We start from the raw sequence: 18,970 nt of genomic DNA, 5'->3' as shown, positions 1-18,970 counted from the left end.
TGGACAGCTGTTGCCTGGAATTGTTTGTGTGTGTCATTGTCTGAGGTAAAAGATGTGTTACCACCACGCTATTATGGGCAGCGGTTTAAGTCATAGGGGCAGGGTGCTGCTTGCCTGTCAATGTAAAGAGGCTCTTTTGTTTAAAAATGAATTTTGAGGGGGGGGGTGTTCTAACATTCCATAGGACATATTGTCCTATCTGCTTCCTCTTATGACAGCTACATCTCAGCAACACAAAAGCCATTTTCAAAATGTCAGGATTCATCTTTTTATTGATGTGCCTGGAACTGAGTAACAGATCTATGGAAGCTGGAACGATTATTTGCGTCACTTAAAACAACAGCCTAGGGCCACAGTGAGTTATATGGGAGGTGTAGTGAGTCTTTGAAATCAGAAGGTGGCATGCAAGAGCCAAACACTCTCTTATTGCCCCAGAGAAAGGGATTTGCAATTACACAAGAGGTAGAAATTACATGAGCGAGAAGCTTTTTGAGAAGAAATGGGTGGGAGAGATCTACCAGTACTAAATTATAGTCTGGTCACAAACAAGGTCTGACTAGCAGAACATCTCTACCACCCAAATTTGAATTGTACTACCAGAACGTCCGTTACTACACATCCAAATATTGCAGAATGTTGAATTTCAGCCTTGTGATTTTGCAAGTTGGATTTTGTGAGTTAAATACAGGTTTCAGTTGTAGAATTGGAGCGCCACCTGTCCCTGCAAGAACTGTGACTGTTGGGGTAGCTCTTTTGTAGGGTGATGAACATCTCCCCTATTTCTTTATCAAAACTTTTCCTTAAAAAATAGCAAACGCTTTTAATGTTTCCAAAATGTATAGTATCTCACTGCTGGCAAAATATTGGGATGGTGGATTCTAGGGCTCAAGTTTAGGCAGGACGCTAATCATTGTGTTACTATACAGACTGGGGGACAGAGAGGTTCTGGAGGGCAAGAAAGAAAAAAAGGTGCCCCTGTTACTTTCCTACCTCCTAAAATCCCCCGATATAGCACAGGAAAAGGGAGGTTTGGGGTTGCTGGGTTTTTTTACCTCATGAGTCACACCTGCCGGACCCTAACCCCTGAATAGTGGTTCAAGGGCTCAAGGAAGACAACTTCTAGCATCTTCTGTACCCCTTGCCTTTATAAGCAAGCATAGTCATGATGAAACAGGACAGTTTTTGTTCTACAAAAACAAGCTACATGGATGCAACAATTATTTATTCTTACAGATAGTTAAATTAACTTCACTGTGAATTAGAACTAAGTTTGTCCTTTCAGATTGCAACTGTCCTTTACCCTTCCACATTCTCCCATATACCAGCTTTTTATTTGCTACCGAAAATTAATGCTCACCATGCAATTCTAACTTTGCCAGCAAATAGAACTGTGCCCTATTAACTAGTTGCCAGGAAGAGTGGGGGGGGGGGGCTAATGTGTGTGTGTTTCGGTTTCACAGCGGTAAGGCTAACTGCCTGAACATTTAACAGGGCGGTTGATAACTCAGGGATTGGAGACAGTCCGTAATGGGTGGTGCACTGGAGACAATGTGCTTTAAAATCATTAGAGGAGGAACTGTGCCAATATAATTTCCATTCTGAGATTGGCAGAGCAGAAGTGTAAACGGCAGAGAGCACCCTTTAACTCAAGATGTGCGCCGTTCTTTGTGAGTGAGCAACTGGTATGTTGCAACCTCTGCCGTTGGCGCTGGGCCTGCTTCCAAAGTGGGTAAACTGTCTTAGCGGGGCATTGTCTGATGCTTTTGTGAGGGCAATGGAATGTAAATGTCAGATAAACAATATGAGAGAGAGAGAAAAGATCTTTAAGGGCAAGAGATTGGCTTTATGTGTGTAGGAGTGATACTGGTCTCATAACATTTGTATCCTGCTTTTCCTCCAAGGAGCCCAAGGCAGTGTACTTGATTTCCACACAAGCACACGGCTTCATTTAATCCACATGACAACGCTGTGAGGTAGTTTAGGCTAACGGATACTGACTGGCCAATCCAAGATCTACCCAGTCGTAGTCTGAGACTAGCCGGTCCACCACTCTGGTTCAGTTGAAAGCAGCCATGGTAGAAGACTCATTTGTGGGCAAAATCAAAACAAGGTTTCGAGAACTGTTCCACATCTCTGCTGTCCTTTTGACGTGGGGAGGGTTTCTGTCCATTTCTCCCCTACCTTACTGCAGCCTGTTTTAATTTTTCAAAGACTGTAGGGGAAGTGACTGATTAACAGAAATATTTGGACACTACTAGCCAGGTGTGTTGATGTCACCACAGTTCAACTCTGCCCAGCAAAACTCTGCTGAAGCTCTCCAGAATAAAACACACCTCAGAGCATCAGCTGAGCTGGACGAGGTAGGCTCACCTTCCATTTCTAAGACAGATTTCCATGTGGGAAATGTACTTGATTTCAGTGTGTGTGTGTGTGTGTGTGTGAGAGAGAGAGAGAGAGAGAGAGAGAGAGAGAGAATATTGTAGGCAGAATGGTAAAATGGCACTTCAGCCATAAAGCTCCCCTTGAGTTCATTAGTACTTCTCAGCCTTGCCCACCTCACAGGCCTGTAAGAATAAAGAGACATGGACTCTTTGGAGGAAGAACAGCATGAACATGTAATAAATACCTAATATCCATTTCAACCATCCCTTTTTTCTGAAAGAAGGGAGGGGGCATCCTATTATATAGGGCGGCGGCTGTAGCCTCTTAATTAAAGAGGGGGGCACATCCAGCAACCTTTTTGATGCAGGGTCTGCAGTTCTCCGACACACACAATATTTTCCCCCCTATCCCCTTTCATCTAATTACTTCGGGTTACACAAAGGTCAAGGGGAGAAGGTAAACTTCTCAGAACTGAAGCAGGTAAGCAGAGGGGAAATGCCATGCCGGCTGCCTTCTCTGGGCCCAAACTGCACGTGGGGTCAATTTGGCCCCCGGAATTTCTTAGCATCATGAAAGGCTAACTATTAATTCAGCCATGGCCAAGGTTCAAGGAGAGCCAAGACCTTTGCACATGAATGCCCTCTCCTCCTCCGCACCCCTGCAACTGCAAGCAATGACTCTTCATCGTTTTCTATCAAATATAACTTCAAAGCAGAAGTAATGCCTGGTCGATTGGGGGGTTGAAGGGGGGGGGGAGAGTCAGCAACTGCCCTGCCCTGCTGATCAGAGTGGACAAAAGCAACGCCAAGCTAAAGAGATGAAGGGGGGAAATTGCCCCAGTGAAAGGAAGGAGCAGGCGGTTGAAATCGTTCCCTTTCTTTCCAAGGCCTGGAATCTTTCTGGTTGCTGGGTTGTTTGTTCTTGGCAGAGGGGATCTCTCTCTCTCTCTCTCTCTCTCCCCCTACACCTCCAGCTTTCCTTTAGTATCCCGAAGAATAATGGGCATCTGGGAGCTGTTTCAAGTGGACTTTAATTTCTCTTAATGAAACTCACAGCAAATAATTCCCAAGCGCCCACCCCTCTGTGTGCGCAGTGGCCACATACCAACCGAGCCACCCTTAACAAGCAAAGCAGCCGACGGGGGGCTCGCGCACACACAAGCACGCGCTTTTGAAAAGGAAACCCCCCACCCCCTCGCCGGGTCGTTTATTTTTTATTTAAAAATAAATAAATGCGTGCGATCGCGCTTCGTCAGATATTTAAAAGCATTTTAAAGGTTTCATAAGCTTCTCTTTCCCCACCACGGCAGCCAGGATCCGTGACTAAAAATTAACTGGTGGCAAATGAAGCAGGTGGGAGGGGGGCGCGATGTGGAGGGGAGAGAGATGGATGGGGGGCAAAACAAAGTTTGTGCAAAGTAGCAGAACCGCAGAGAGAGAAACCCTGTCAAGTGATTGCGCTCTCCATGGAGACCCGAGGACCAATGAGAGGGGCAGAAGCTGTTTATAGGGGCGGAGCGTCTCCATAGCATCCAGAGAAGCCTTTCGGAGCAGCTACTTATTGACAGTCATTCTGTTGCTTACAAATCACAGCGGCTCCGGAATAAAAGGGCTCTGGCAGCGAGGGGCGTAATAATTCATCCAACGGGAGAGCAGCAGAAATCTACCCTATTTCCCTACCCGGCCCCCACCGCCACACACTTCACCCCACTGAATATTCGGCGCTTAGTAGTAAACACTTGGCGGTAGTGGGATTCCTTCGTAGGAACAGGTAAGATAAACGGAATTATTTGTTTCTTAACAAGGCGGGGAGGGCAGGCCAGCTTTATTTCTCCGCCACGTTATCCTGGGGAGGCTGGAATCCCCCCAGCACACAATTTTTTTATTTTATGGTTCTGGCCAGACGTGAATGCAGAGGGACCCTCTCATGAATCCATCAACGCAAATGTAACAACACTTTCATTTAAAAGGGGAAGAAATAATCCATGGTAAGAGCCTTCTGTATAATACATTTGGGGGCTTGGTTGAATTCTGTGTTTTTCATGTGAAGATGGTTGGCATGAATCTTCATGTACTAGTTCAGAGGGAGTAAAGCTTAAATACAGGTACTCAGCCACTCTTCTTCTGTTTCTCCAACCTAAATGCCGTCTTGTTATGCTTACATATGCGGCATACAAGATTCATAGGATTTCAAAGCAGCCCAGTCCTATGAATAATATACTGGGCATTAAGCCCCATTGAGGTAAATGGGGCTTGCTCTCTGGGTACAGGATTATAGCCTTGAGCAGCCTAAGTGTGATTTTACCCTCTGCTCTATGAACCAGCTGAGCTGAAGAAGTCAGGTTTAAACTGATTTAGCTCCCTGCCGAATCAATGGGAGCAATTTGCAACCCTAAGCCCATTACCTGAAGGTAGGTTCCATTGAAATCAATGGGATATACATCACATAATGTGTTTGGCACTGGGGTGCCACTTGCCTTAATGAAAGTGCTTCAACTTATGGATTGTGTTGCTGGAAGTAAATGTTCCTTTTTTAAAAAAATTGAATCACTTTTATCCCCAAGATAGCCTTGGAAATTCTAGGCATTATGGAATGGCATGAAACTCCCACCATCTTAACCATTTTTATGGCAGTATTCATACCTCTAATGTTGAAGAAAACAAAAACAAAAACTGATGGGTTTTGTGCATTGAGTGAGGAATCAATGATAGATTTAAAACAGAGGCTACTTCAAATCACTAAGATGGAATGTGTAAAAGGGTTAGGGACTGTCAGGTTTGTAAGCTGAAGCATTTATGAAGCTGAAGAAATTGTTATTTACCTAGAAGGAGATACTATCATGTTCATTTCAGTTGCTTGTTTCTAGCTGGGTTTTAAGTGTTTCAATAGGAACAAATGCTACTTAGATTCTTGGCAGTTTTGTGAAAAATCTTGCCACCAAAGAAAAAAGGGGGCATTTGGGTGAATTCCACCCATCTTAGGCTGTGGTCTGCATAAAGCAGGCTAGTTAAGTAGACTGGTTTGAGAAGGGGATCCTACACCCAGGGATGGCTCAATTCTCTGGGATTACCTCAAGGGTATATTTGGCTCCAGTGCTTTTAGAGTGTCTGGCTAGAAAACAACCTGCTCAAGTGTTTGTTTGTGAGCCGCCTATTTGTTAGGGGCTTTGAACTTCTTCGTGTTATTGTTGCAGGATTGTCACCCCCCCCTGCCCTTCCCCCTTCTTCCCCCTTCCTGCTCTCCCACAATTCCTGAATGTTGGACTTGCCTGTTTTGGCTTCCCCTGACATGACTGACAGCTGGCTGAACGTGCAGTCTGAAGAAGAGAAAGGCCAGGAAAGCAGCATGGCGGATTCAAGCAACCTGGACGACAGCTTGACCAGCCTACAGTGGCTTCAAGAATTCTCCATCATCAACGCCAACATGGGCAAGGCAAGCTCTTCCCCTTGCAGCACAGATCCTCACGGCTATCACAAGATCCCTGGCTCTGCTGCACCGTGTTCCCCTCTAGCTGGTGACCCGGCTTGCATGGGGATGCCCCATACCCCTGGCAAGCCAATCTCCTCTTCCACATCCAGGACTGCACACCTGCAAGGCCAGCCATTGGAAGACATAGATTACAAGACTAATCCCCATGTAAAGCCGCCTTACTCCTATGCCACGCTCATCTGCATGGCGATGGAAGCGAGCAAGAAAACCAAAATCACCCTCTCAGACATCTATAAATGGATTACAGATAATTTCTGCTATTTCCGCCATGCAGACCCCACATGGCAGGTAAGTGCCTAGGATGGGACAGCCCATACCTCTCTGCATTTTGGCTACCCAGTCATGTGGGTGAGGTTATAGCGCACTTGCTACTGTCTCCATGTTTTCTGTTGGCTATCCACTGCGGTTCATGACCAGCCATCCTCCCAAATCAGCCTTGATGCTTCTATGACTTGCATTATGGGACAGTGAAACTGTTTCACCACTATTTAAATTCTCATGATTTCCATGTGAGCCAAGTGTTGTGTACACCTAATATGCTGATGAAGGAAATCTAAACTACTTGACCAGAATCCTTAAAAATGGCCATGCTTAGAGCAGCAAACAGCTCCCTACATTCTTAACACACAACACAGTCCTAATCATGTCCATATAGAATTTGATGGGACTTGTTGTTGTTTAGTCATTTAGTCATGTCCGACTCTTCGTGACCCCCTGGACCAGAGCACACCAGGGACTTACCTGATGGGACTTACTCCCAGCTAAGTAGAGTTAGGTTTGGAACCCGGGGCTGGACCCACACCATACCTTTTGAGCACATTCAAAGCATTTGCAAACCAAATAAATCCTGGGAACTGTAGCTTACCCCAACAGAACTGCAATCCCCAGCAGCTATAACAAACTGCAGTTCCCAAGATTATAAGGGGTGGTGGTGGTTATGTGCTTTAAATGTATGGTGGGTGTGCAAATTTAGACACTAGCACCCTTTTTCCTGGATCATCTTTCATCATACATACATAATGTAAGGTTCCATCACTGTCAGCTGTGCCACCTTACAGGAGAACCAGCTATGTCTGTGGTCAGGTGGCTGTAAGACCCTCTTGCCACAAGATGAGGAACAGATCTCCTGTCAACCTCCTATGACAATAGAAAGCGACCAAGTGTTTGTAGTATTCATGCTGCAGCTCCTTTCTGTGCTTCCTTCTCCCTAGAGTGCAATTACTGTTGCTTGGTATGTTTCCTATCAAGGTGTTTTGCCTGGAATAAGCACTTAGTAGCACACAGAAGTTGTGGTAAATGAGAAAGCAGAGCAATGTAAACAGGCATTTTCTCCTTTTGAAGGTAGCAATTATCTAACAAATACTGTGGATGATTGAGAGAATGTCCTTTTTTCTTTTTTTTGAGGCTCCAACAAGCGTAAAGGAAGTGCCATAGAAAGTACAGAAAAACAACAGAGGGGCAGTGAAGGGGAAGAGAGAAGGAAACAGGTGGAGGGCGAAAGAAAAATAAAGATGGCAAGAGTAGGAGCCAAGAGGCGGGTTGCGTTGCCTAGAGGTGATTCTCCTCCAATCTTTCATTGGATGCTTAATGCTGCTAATCCAATCAGTCATAAATGGGCATTTGGAGTCAATTAAATGCACAACTGGGAGGCAGGGGAACCATTTAGAGAGGGCAGGGGGCAGTCAACCCCACTCCATCCTTCATTGCAGATAACATGTGATTATTCCCCACAAGTGTTTATATTTCTGGTTACAACGAGGTAGAAAAAATAGCCACAACAAATGCTCTCAGGATACCTGGGTTTTTAAAATAAATTTTATTTTGAATATACCCAAGAAGAAGCCTTGCACTTTGCTGTAAGTCTTAATGCTCCACCCTGAAATGTCTGTTTTCCCCCCAGATTTCAGTGGAAACAATCTTGTTAGGAGGGCTTTGGAAACCAGCTCTTTGAATATGGAACTATATTCCATATTCAATATCTGGAAGCTTAACTTCTCGTATCCAAAATTTAGTTGGCCACACAAGTAGGAGATACTTGGCCGATTTGCGTCATGCCTGGAGAGCATTTAAAACAAGCAACTGCTTCACACACTTCTAGGGAGAAAGAGGAGAAAAAGTCAGGGGTATAAATTTCTTTCCCCCCAATCCCACCCTTTGATCCATTGAGGAGGAAACCAAAGAAATTGATGTGTCTTTTCCACGTGACCTGATGCTTTCCAATATTGACTGTGGAGAAGCATTTGAAAGAAGGAAAAATAAAGATTTGAGAGAGGTTATTAGGAAAGAGGTGCATCTAAGTGTAGAATGGCTGGGATATTGGATCAGAAGTATACAGTGTCTCAAATGGTCAAAGACAGAAATATTATAACTTTTCACTAAGCTCTTGGAGAGGTGTAAGTAACCTGCAAGATGTTGCTAGACTACAATTCTCATCATCCTTGATCAGTGGCCATGCTGGCTGAGGGTAATGAGAGTTGAAATCCAATAACAGCATATGAAGAGCCAAAGTCTCATGACCACCAGCTGAACAGCCTTGGACATAAGACATCAGCCTGCAATGAAGGCTGTGGCCTGTAATGAGAATAAATTCACTTTTGTTACCATGTTAACAACAATATTGAAATATTGCATGTTGAGGCTCTCTCCCTCCCCTAGCAAGCACCACAGTGTAAGGAAGAATGTCTGTTCTTGAGCACCACCTCTTTCAATTCCCAATGTCTGTGATACGTGGTAGACTCATTTGTGTCTTTGGCTCTTTGAGGTTTAAAAATATTAGGCTGGACAAGTAAAAGTTTGGGTAGGAAAAAAGAGGGAAAGTTTTGCCTTTCAGAAAATCCAAATAAAATTCATTCACCAGGTCTTTATAAGGTACTTACTGGACTCTATTACTGTTGCATCTATATGGCTTGTAATTTTTTTATGTCCTTCAAATAGTCCTGGTAAGCAGTGAATCTGTAACTCCACACCAATAGACAGAGACCCAAAAGTCAGCATATTTCAAGCATCCACTCTTAATTCTATACCTTGGACTTTCCCTTCTGCCCTCGAAGCACTGTTTTCTAAAAATAATAACAAGCATCATCATCTCAGTCAAAGGAAAATGATGAGTACATGTCATTCATTTCTGACAATTGATGTGACAGTTTGATATTCATGGGTAGTTTTAGTGTTGAATCCTTGAGGGAAACCCTCTTGAGATGTTCCTTGCCACATCGTTCTTAAGATCATAAGAGCTAACTCCTAGGGGCTGAAGGGAATTCACACACACCCAAAATTGAGGGGACCATCCCCCCACTAAGTTGATGGGCATTGCTATTCAAATGGTGTGCGTGCACCGTGTCATGTGATCAATTACGAGGGGTGGGGCTTATCTGGGCCCTCCAGTATTTTATTGAAGTTGGCACCCCTGCTTAAGGTGAAACAAAGGGTTTCCTCTCCATCCTAAGTGATTAGTGAATGAGTTAGATTCTAGGTGTTTGGATATGGTGGTGATGACATAACATAGTACAGTGTTATTGTCATTCCATCACCTGTCAAAAGGCTGCCACTACACACTGCTAAGCTTGTTTCCAATCCTCCTAGTAGACTGTATCACAACCAGGTCTCTTGATGTGCCAAAACACTATTGCTTGCAGTCACCACAATAACGCTGCTCAGTGTAGTGGATGTTTCTGATTCCTACCATGGTCACAATGCATAAAACAAGTAGTAACATCTAGCCTGATGAAGACTTCTGGAGAACTCAAAAGCTTGCTCACTATTTTCTGACATTCTAGTGGTCCTAAATCCTAATAAAGGTATTGACCAAAACTAAATCCATTAGGTTTCCTATGAGATTGGGACATTTTATGTTTTACAGAATTAACAACAACATGGGCATTAATAAGTACAAACAGAAAGAAAGAAAAACCCTTGCATATTGATGTGGTTGATGCAAACTTTCCTGTTCTTTCTTTCCCCCTTTAAAAAAAACAAAACCCCAGTATTCACTCCCTCTTTGTCGTGATGCAGGTGGTTTGATGGATCCTTGCAGGGAAGAATGATAAATATGCTAACTAGCTGGGTAATAATCAGCTTGTAGGCAAGCCCAGCAGATTTAAACTGACTCTAGCAGGGGAGAGGGTTATTCTCTGACCCTTGTAAAATTTCATTAAACAGTAAATTCTGACTCATCGGAGACCAGCGCGTTCACAGGAATTTCTTTCTTTCTTTCTTTCTTTCTTTCTTTCTTTCTTTCTTTCTTTCTTTCTTTCTTTCCCCTTTCTCCCATCGTGCCCATGTTCTCACCCGCCTCGTCAACCCCAGTTCCTGTAAGTGCAGACACAAAGTCAAAATGTCATGCCACCCATAAGCAGGGGGGTGGGGGGATGGGGAGAGATTCCTGTGGGAGCTGTGTGCTTTGGAAAGGAGCCAAGATGCCCAGGGAGTTTCAGCCTAGAGGAATAGCTTCTTATTATTATTTAGCCCTCCAGGCATTCAAGCCTTGCTTTTGCTCTTTGGCAATACGGATTATGGATGAATAAGCATAAAGATATCCAGGCAACATTTTTTTTAAAAGAAAAAAAAAGAATGAAAAACTCTTGCACACAATCCTTTACCATATCCAATCTCTTAACACCCTCCTGGCTTTGTGCTCTATAAGAGGGTGTTATTTACCCAATAACAGAGTTTCCTTTCTGATTGTGCACATCACTCCAGACACGCACATTCATTCTTCTGAGGAGTAGCTCTATGGGAACAGTAAATGTCCCTTCTTTTTATTTATCTCTTTGTTGCTATTTTTTTCTAGAGCTTTTCTGATTTTTCTTTTCCTTTTTATGATGATTCAGAGGGTGATTTCATATGAAGTCCATTCCAACCAAAGGATGTTCCATGGGTGCGCAAATGTGTTTCTCACATGGGTGTGTATAAATATAAGCAATCCATACCAAGGAGGCCAGTGAGTGTGCAGAGCAAGGGGGGGGGGGAGTTATGTTGTGTCCCCTTTTCCATTTCTGTCAAATGAAGTGGTTCTTTCACAGTGTCGTCATATTTAGCACCGTAGTGTACCATGGTAGCTGTGGTTTATGGGATAATCCTTGAGCATCATACATGTTGGTTCACACATCATTTGAAGCTTAGCTGTGCTTTAAAAGGTGAACCTGCAATGTGCTGGTGCACAGAGCAAAAACCGCCACTGCTTCATTCCTCCCCTACTCCTGCCAGGAATGAAACCATGGTTTGGATTAGTGACACTTAAGAACCTGAGCTCACTGCTTGTTTTGTGCAAGCAAGCCAGAAGCCAAGAACAAACTTGGGTAATTTACAGTTTATGGTTTGTTTGGAGGGAGAGAAAAAATGAGCCCAGGTTTAGACATAATCCTAGCAGCCTGGCATGAACAGAGGAAGAGCAAAGCAGCTGAGATGTTAACAGTGCCTCAAGTACCTTGCATGTTCATTTTTAAACTCTAGGTTTTTAAAGTGACACATCAGCCAGGCCAAAATCAGTTTTCTGGCTAGCATGGGTTTTAAAAAACAACCCAACTATGAGGGTCATAAAATGTCTGGCTTACCTTTCTGGTCTCCTGAACATTGAGGGAGGAGGTTCTCATCTGATTTTGAGGGTGTGAGATGGTGATCTTCATCTCACTGTTCAGAAAGTTGCTGTGAACACTTCTGACCATAACCAGTGAAACAGAAACTGTCTCTTCTAGCACCATGGAAGGGGGAAAGGCGCTATTTCTACTACACTATTTCACTGCATTACAGTCTGTTCTGGTTCAGACCTAATATGCAGTCTTTTAGATTGAAAGAAACTATTCATTGTAACTGGGGCTGGGGAAACCCAGCCAGATGGGCAGGGTGTTGTTGTTGTTGTTGTTGGCATATTAAAGGAGACACTTGATCTTATGATGACTGACACTCAGGATAAATGGAGGGCATCTGCATTAGCTTTTTCTTATATTAAGGTGTTCTCCCCCTCCAGTAATTCTGAATGAGCTGGAGCTTGGGGGAATATAAATGTCTTTCCTTAAACATCACTAAAGGACAGCAAGGCTGGGCATGTGGTTGCTTAAAAATTACTTCTCTTTCTTTGCCCTCCACCTGCAGAGATTGTTGAGGTGCCTTATTTCCAGAGGTCTATTTTCCTCTTAATCTTCCACATATGCCTCCATCAAAACTCTCTTTGCACTTTCTCTTCCACCACCCATATTTTTTTCTCGTGCCAGCACTGGACTGGATCTTGTATATCCATCCATATCTGTCTTCAGGCTACTCCACCATGGTTTTCTGGTTTTCTTTTCCAGCTGAAACTATTTTTTTTTTTGTGGTTACTGAGTATCATCTCTCTTTTTTAGCCACATCAGTTGTTTTTAAGGATGTTTTGTACTTCTGTAAATTTTGGGATTTCCCCTAATTACTCTAGTTTCTCGGTGGCTCAGTCTTGGCTCCACTTCTGCTGGCATGTTTGTTATTTAAAGGAGTGACGGAAGGAGGGCAGCAGACTAGAAAAGGTGTGTCAATAAGAGAACAAGTGTCTGTGTACTATGAGGGAGATGAAAGACCCTTTTCACGTTTTAAGTATTATTATTTATGAAAAGTTTTAAGTACAGATTTAAACAGATTTAATCTCATTTAGCTCTCTTCTTGACTTCCTTGACAACACCTTGGAAATTGAAGCTTTGCAAGAGTGCTGAGAATTATTTCTTAGAGACTTCTGCACAGAACAGCAATTTGAAAGTCAGGGTGTGCTTTGAAAGTCGTTTAAACTTGTAATATAGACACATAAGATCTTTTCCTGAAAGCTCAGGGCAACTTAGAACATTTTAACAGAATCAAACCTTGAAACTAAGGGCAGATCCATACCCTACATTTAAAGTACATCTAACACACGGCTTCCCCAAAAGTCCCAGGAACTGTAGTTTCCCCCTTACAGAGCTACAATTCCCAGCACCCTTAACTGCAGTTCCCAGGATTCTTCCTGGGAAGTTATGTGTGTTGAATGTGCCCTAACACTATGCAATGCATGCACTAGAAAAAGCAGACAGGGTACTAACACCCCTCATCTCCCCACACTTGCCATTGGCATCCATAGGCCATCTCAAATGAAGGTTCGTACAAAATACTTCCAGTAAATATTCTGGTTCATGTCACTCTTGTATGAATTTAATGTGACATGATCTGACGTTCTTGGTTGATCACGATGGTTAAAATATCGTGATGGGAGTTGAGGCATGAATCCATATATTTCAAAGTTGTATAGGAACGAGGATGGTCATTTATCGGTAGAAATATGCCTGGCCATGTGGCTCATTTAAGCATCACTCTATTCCAGATTCAGTTTCACCGTGGCAAGCCGCTTCAGCCTTCTTCCTTGCTGAAAAGACCTTCACACTTACAGCTGATTCAGCCGCCTTCATTGTATTCACTTCAGTGTGGGTTTATGTTTGCAGTTGCTTATATTAAAACTCCGTTTTGTTTAATTCTGGTTTCAGAACTCCATTAGGCACAACCTGTCCTTGAACAAGTGCTTCATCAAGGTGCCACGAGAGAAGGACGAACCAGGGAAAGGTGGGTTCTGGAAGATCGACCCCCAGTATGCAGACAGGCTGATGAACGGAGCGTTCAAGAAGCGCAGGATGCCCCCCGTGCAAATCCACCCAGCTTTCACCGGAAGACTCCAGCAGGAAGCTGGCTCCAGTTCATTGGCTCACCAGGCGGTGGCATCTTGGAAAAACAACAGCATCCTGAAAATCAACATGGAGTCTCAGCAGCTGCTCAAAGAGTTTGAAGAAGCCACCGGCGACCAGAACTGGAACCCGGCAGATGGGAAAATGAGCCATAAACGCAAGCAGCCACTCCCCAAGCGAATGTGCAAGACAGCCCGTCTCTCCAGCTCCCCCCTGCTTACTCAGGAAGAGCAGACAGAGCTTGGGTCTCTGAAAGGTGACTTTGACTGGGAAGCTATCTTCGACACCACCTTAAATGGTGACTTCTCCACCTTCGAGGATCTGGAGATCACTCCTCCTATCAGCCCAATAACCAGGGATGTAGACTTGACTGTGCATGGAAGACATATTGACTGCCCACAGGAGTGGTGCCCTGCCAGGCAGGATTACATCCTAACCGAATCCAACCAGAACAGCTTGGACTTTGACGAGACCTTCATTGCCACTTCTTTCCTCCAGCATCCCTGGGATGAAGGGAGAAACGATTACCTCTCGAGTTCTGTCAACATAGACCCGCTCTTTGAACTCAACGATCCTTCATTGCAGACGGAAATGAATGACTGGAGCAATGCTGGGTGTCTTTAATGAGTGACAAGAGCCCTGGCTGGAAGGCTCAAGATCATCCCAGGTTGACCTGCTGTATGAACAAGATTGGCCCAGTGCTGCAGGACTTTACACTAACAGTAGAATCCTCTAGCAAACAAGACATCTTCATTCTTGGGACCACGTGGATCACAGAGGTGTCGGGGGTGGGGAGGGAAAGATCTGGAGAATTTGGCAGGATGTATCTGAAAGCAACACACGGGGAACTCTGTACCCCAAAAGACAACAAAATAATAATAATACAGTACTTATTTTTGTGTTCTTTTAAAGAAATATGGAATTTTTCTACTTTGGGGGTGGAGGGAATTGAAAAGGGCATATCTTCCTTGCAGGGGAGGGCATGACATTTGAATATAATGGAATAGGATGGAAGAGCTGGCCTTTTCTGGTTACTAAGAACATGTTAGATCTGTGATTTCTGTAACTTCCTCTTCCTTCTTTTGTCCATTTGCTTCTCCCTCCATCCCTCTCTTTCATGTGAGTGTGTTTGCATTGTTTCTACCCAGGGAAAATTTCTTATAGGTAAAACATGGGACAATTAAGTAGCAGGCAAATACAATTCCCATCTGTATTCTAGGAATTTCAGCCACCAGTCTATCTAGGACTAGTTTAGATGTCGACATCTGTATTTTCAGAAATGAATCAACAAGGCAAAATCTTTCAGGCTTATAAAATAGAGAGCCTACTATATATCTATATATCTATTACAAAACCTATATTTTTAGCTACAGGGCACAATCAGTAGAGTATTTACAGCGGGGGTGGGGAATGAGGATTGTTTGTAATAATGTTAATTAAGATTGAAGTGTATCAAGCATTTGTTATACAGAGGGGAAATGTAATAAAATATGCAAGTGGGAATTCCTGCCAGTAGAGGATTTTTAAAAATCCACAAATGGGGACCTGGCATTCTCTAGACGGTCCTTTTTACTTATTTTTGTATCTTAAATTCTTTACATTTTTGCAATCTTGACTGTGTATACTGTAAAGCCTAGACATTTGAAGTCATGGCAGGCAAGCCCTCTAAAGTCTTGAACAACTAACAAAGTGCCGTACCCTTTCCTAGCCAGAAGCTATGAAGGAATCTGTGTGATTAAAAGACAGACTCTGACAAATCAGTTGCCAACACAACTGATCAGTAATGAAGCGCTATTATTTTCCTCTCCTTTTGGCCAAGCGATCCCGGGTGGGTACTTCTAAAATATTCCTCTGCTTTAGTTAATGTCTCCATATATTTGAGTCTCTAGCCAGAGAGAGTTTAAAACAAAACTCCAAATGGGCATGTTAATCAGTGGCTCTAGACTCATGGTAGGTACACACTGTGTGATAATTTGTATTCAGTGCTGAATGAAAGTGCACTTTTGAGGTGCCGTACATACCGACAACATCCCGCTGCATATTTTAAAAATGCACATTTTTTTCAAGGTGAGGAAGGAACTACACATGTGCAAGTGCGGTGAGGTGTTGCACCATTTATTCCAGCGCTTAGGGGGTGTGACTAGACTACATGAATGGAGGGGAGTAGAGAACATCGCTGTTCACTGCTTCTTAAACCTCCTACCTGTATGTACAGATAGCACAGAGACTAACTCCCGCTTTAGGCAACGTTGCTGTGCAAAGCTATGTACAATGGCAAAGTGCTATGTACAAAAGCACTCTATGGAATAACAAGCCCTGTGTATTTCAAACTGTATGTGTGCCCATAGCCTTAAGTGGATGGTTACAGGCCAAAGGCTGTATATGCAGTAGAAACTGCAAATGAAAGCTTCCCCTAGCCTTCTTATTTAGCTTCCATCCTAGAACTGAAGTTGCCACCCAGCTAGGTGTTTAGCCCACAGCTAATGTTAAGCCAATAGTCATCTTAAGCTTTATGTGCATTCAAGTAAACTCTGCATATTCCCAATAGTTATGGAGATTCCCCCTGGGAACCTGGCAGTCTTGTCTGGAACATGATGATATTTTATAGGTATTTACCTTTCTGGAATGGTAAAGCTCTACTGTCTGCATTTAGCAGACGCAGAAACAAACAGAACGTTCATCAAGCAAACGTCAATCCTTTTTTTCTTTACTTCTCTGCACCTTCCTGAATAATGTACACCCACGTGCATTATGTTTTGAAATGTTAATGTTTCCATCCCCTTAATCAGTCTGCCCCAATGATTTTTAAGTGGGGAAAGGCTACAACCTGGGGAGAAAAGTGCAGGCTTTCTGTTTCTGTGTGACAAATATGATGAACTGCGATAAATGCCTCTTTAGAACCGCATCTGTTCACATCAGAGTATTCTGCCCGCCCACCAGTTTATTTTAACAAAAGAGCTAGACTTCCAGGGACAATAATTTGACACCTAGAGATGGCTGCTTCCCATGCTATGTTCTCTTTGTTCACAGTTAAAAAAAACCATAACCCGCATCATGGACACAGATGAATCCGCAGAGAATCCAAGCACAGCTCTTTGCTTTCTGCCCCCAATATTAGTCCTGTGCTCACATTAGTGTGCAAGGAGAGATGCGGCAATGAAGCATTGTTATTTCCTAGCACTTTTAGTATTCAGTGTGCTTTGCAATCATCCTCACACCATCCCTCAAAGGTAGGCCATTGAATCCCTCTTTAGGCAGAAGACTGAAGGCCATTCCAAATGGCCTGGGGTGTTTTTATGTGCAGTAAATGTGCATTTGGTTCTGAGTTGCTGCACACTTTCTAGACACATCAGCTGCACATTATATTTTCCAAGCACTTGACCCAAATTTATTTTTTTTATCTTGGGATATGCAGAGTGCACACAGTCTAGAAAGGGCAACCTGTGGACTACACATCCAACCTCCGATACAATTTTTTTGTGTAATCAAGAGTTTATGAGTTCTGGGCAGCACCAAGGTAGTCCCATATTTGGGATGGGGATAGACACCATTTATTCCTTGAAGCGTCTGCAGGAATGTAGGACATAAATTCCCAGATAAAATAAACTGCCCCCAAGCATGGACAGCTTACACCCTGCCAAGTACTAGACTCCTAAAGGGTAACAGAGCCACGCCTCCTGGGTAGTAAAAATGTTCTGCCTTGTGACATTCACAGATGAACTGCCACCACCTGCCTAGTCTTCATTACTTGGGTGATAAAGCACATGGCCCCCCAAACTGGCCATCTCTAGTCTAAAATATATTGCCTCCAAAGGTCAATGTAAGAAGACTACTCTGGAGGTACACACACACACACACACCTGGAAAAGTCACAGGCATATGAGTACCCGAAAAAGCAAAGTAATGGAAGGCAAAGTATGTTCATATTCTGGGACCAGCTGGTATTAATATTGCTAATAAAAATCAACTGAGCTTCCTGGAGCTGAGCAGGATTCAGCCCTCTATTTGATTTGTAGTGGGAGTGTAGAAGAGTACTGTTATCTGGGAACCATATGGATCACCTAAATATAATGGGGGAAGAGGGGAACCACTGACATGGAACTGAAATATGAGCAATTCAGATTCTAATCCACTCCTTTGCTGTTGGAAATGTTATTAATTTACAGTGAGTTAAAATACTAGGTTTTCTTTGGAGTGTGTTTAGATTAATGAAAAATAGCAAGCTAGGAACTGTTGCTGTTGGAAACAATATTAGAAACCTTAATCATGTCCGTAGATATGTGTACATGTCTCTCTCTCTCTCCTTATTGCTTGTTTATTGAAAAATAAAAATTAGTTTGGGTAACTACTGGAAAAGAAAAGCCCTTATTTTAAATTATGGAAGAGCATATATTTCAGAACTAAAAGGAATGGGGACTTACATGCAAAATGGACCAGGTGCTCAGCATCAGTTTTGAAACAAATACCGGTAATTGAGGCAAAACGGAATGATTTGCTGAATTTAAAATTTGGAACTTTAATTCAGTGCACTCAGATTTGGAATTCACGTTTCAATGGACACGAGGCATACAGAGTTCAGCATTTTAAAATCCTATTGTTCAGTGAAAGAATTAAGTTTGCGCTTTAACTCTCTTCCACCAAAATCAATAGGACTAAATAGAAATCCAATGGATTTTTGTTATGTCTCTTTGTATTTTGTGATTTGGCATTTGAAGCACAGATATATATTTGAAAAAACCTAAATATGTAAATATGTACTCTCAGATTCACAACCTAAATGTAATATTCAGCATTCAAATCAATGAGATTTTTGTCCTTGATTTCAATGGGTTCTGGTTGCAGTCAGTGACTTTACTTCAACTTATTTTTTAAAAAACCTAATACTGCTGCAAATCTAATTTCAGTGTTCTCCTAATGAGTAAAATCGCTTTATTGCAGTCAGTGACCAGTATCAGGATGACCAGTATCAGGAGGTATTTAAATTCATGTTCGTCTTGCACGTTTAGAATAGTGAATTTGTTCAAGCTTTTCTCAAGAGGTACAGATCAGTTTAGGTCTATGGAAGTTGGCTTGAATTTCTGGACTGCCTACTGCTGAAAGCCTGGTCTCAGTCTCTATACAGGAAGCTTCAGGAGCACAGTGTAATTCTAGAGATCAATGGCTTCAGAAAACATAGCAAAGTCTAGAGGAGAATCAGCAGATGGAAGTTCTAACAAGAAAGGCAAATGTGTCTGGCTGAACCAACTACTCATCTGCGCACAAAAGGGCAAGTTGTGAGAATGGAATAAATCCAATTTGCCTCCTGGTGAACCTATCAGAGATAAAAATCAAATTATGCTCTCCCCCCCCCCCCCTTTATGACAACCTGGGAACGTCAGGCCTACTGTTGCTCGCAGGATCTAGGTGGAGGAACATGGCACAAAGTTACT

The 18,970-nt window shown here is 43.0% G+C and overlaps 1 protein-coding gene across 1 annotated transcript; it reads left to right on the top strand.

Moving 5' to 3' along the window:
• The first annotated feature begins 3,068 nt into the window (after positions 1-3,068).
• FOXJ1 (forkhead box J1) lies at positions 3,069-17,886 on the top strand. The gene is made up of 4 exons (XM_082213310.1): positions 3,069-3,099; positions 3,975-4,152; positions 5,576-6,159; positions 13,347-17,886. The coding sequence occupies exons 3-4, from the start codon at positions 5,638-5,640 to the stop codon at positions 14,163-14,165; spliced, it is 1,341 nt and encodes a 446-aa protein (XP_082069436.1). The 5' UTR covers positions 3,069-3,099; positions 3,975-4,152; positions 5,576-5,637; the 3' UTR covers positions 14,166-17,886.
• Positions 17,887-18,970: the final 1,084 nt, after the last annotated feature.

The sequence above is a fragment of the Podarcis vaucheri genome (assembly GCF_965113315.1).
Source record: "Podarcis vaucheri genome assembly, chromosome: 2".
Lineage (NCBI taxonomy): Eukaryota > Metazoa > Chordata > Lepidosauria > Squamata > Lacertidae > Podarcis > Podarcis vaucheri.
Note: the sequence above shows the minus strand (reverse complement) of the source record. Positions and strands in the feature narration are given on the sequence as shown.

Excerpts from the sequence above, each read along its gene's own strand:
- FOXJ1 (XM_082213310.1), top strand. The coding sequence starts at position 5,638 with ATGTTGGACTTGCCTGTTTTGGCTTCCCCTGACATGACTGACAGCTGG. Across the intron at positions 6,160-13,346 it reads ATGCAGACCCCACATGGCAG|AACTCCATTAGGCACAACCT; the intron begins GTAAGTGCCTAG and ends TTCTGGTTTCAG.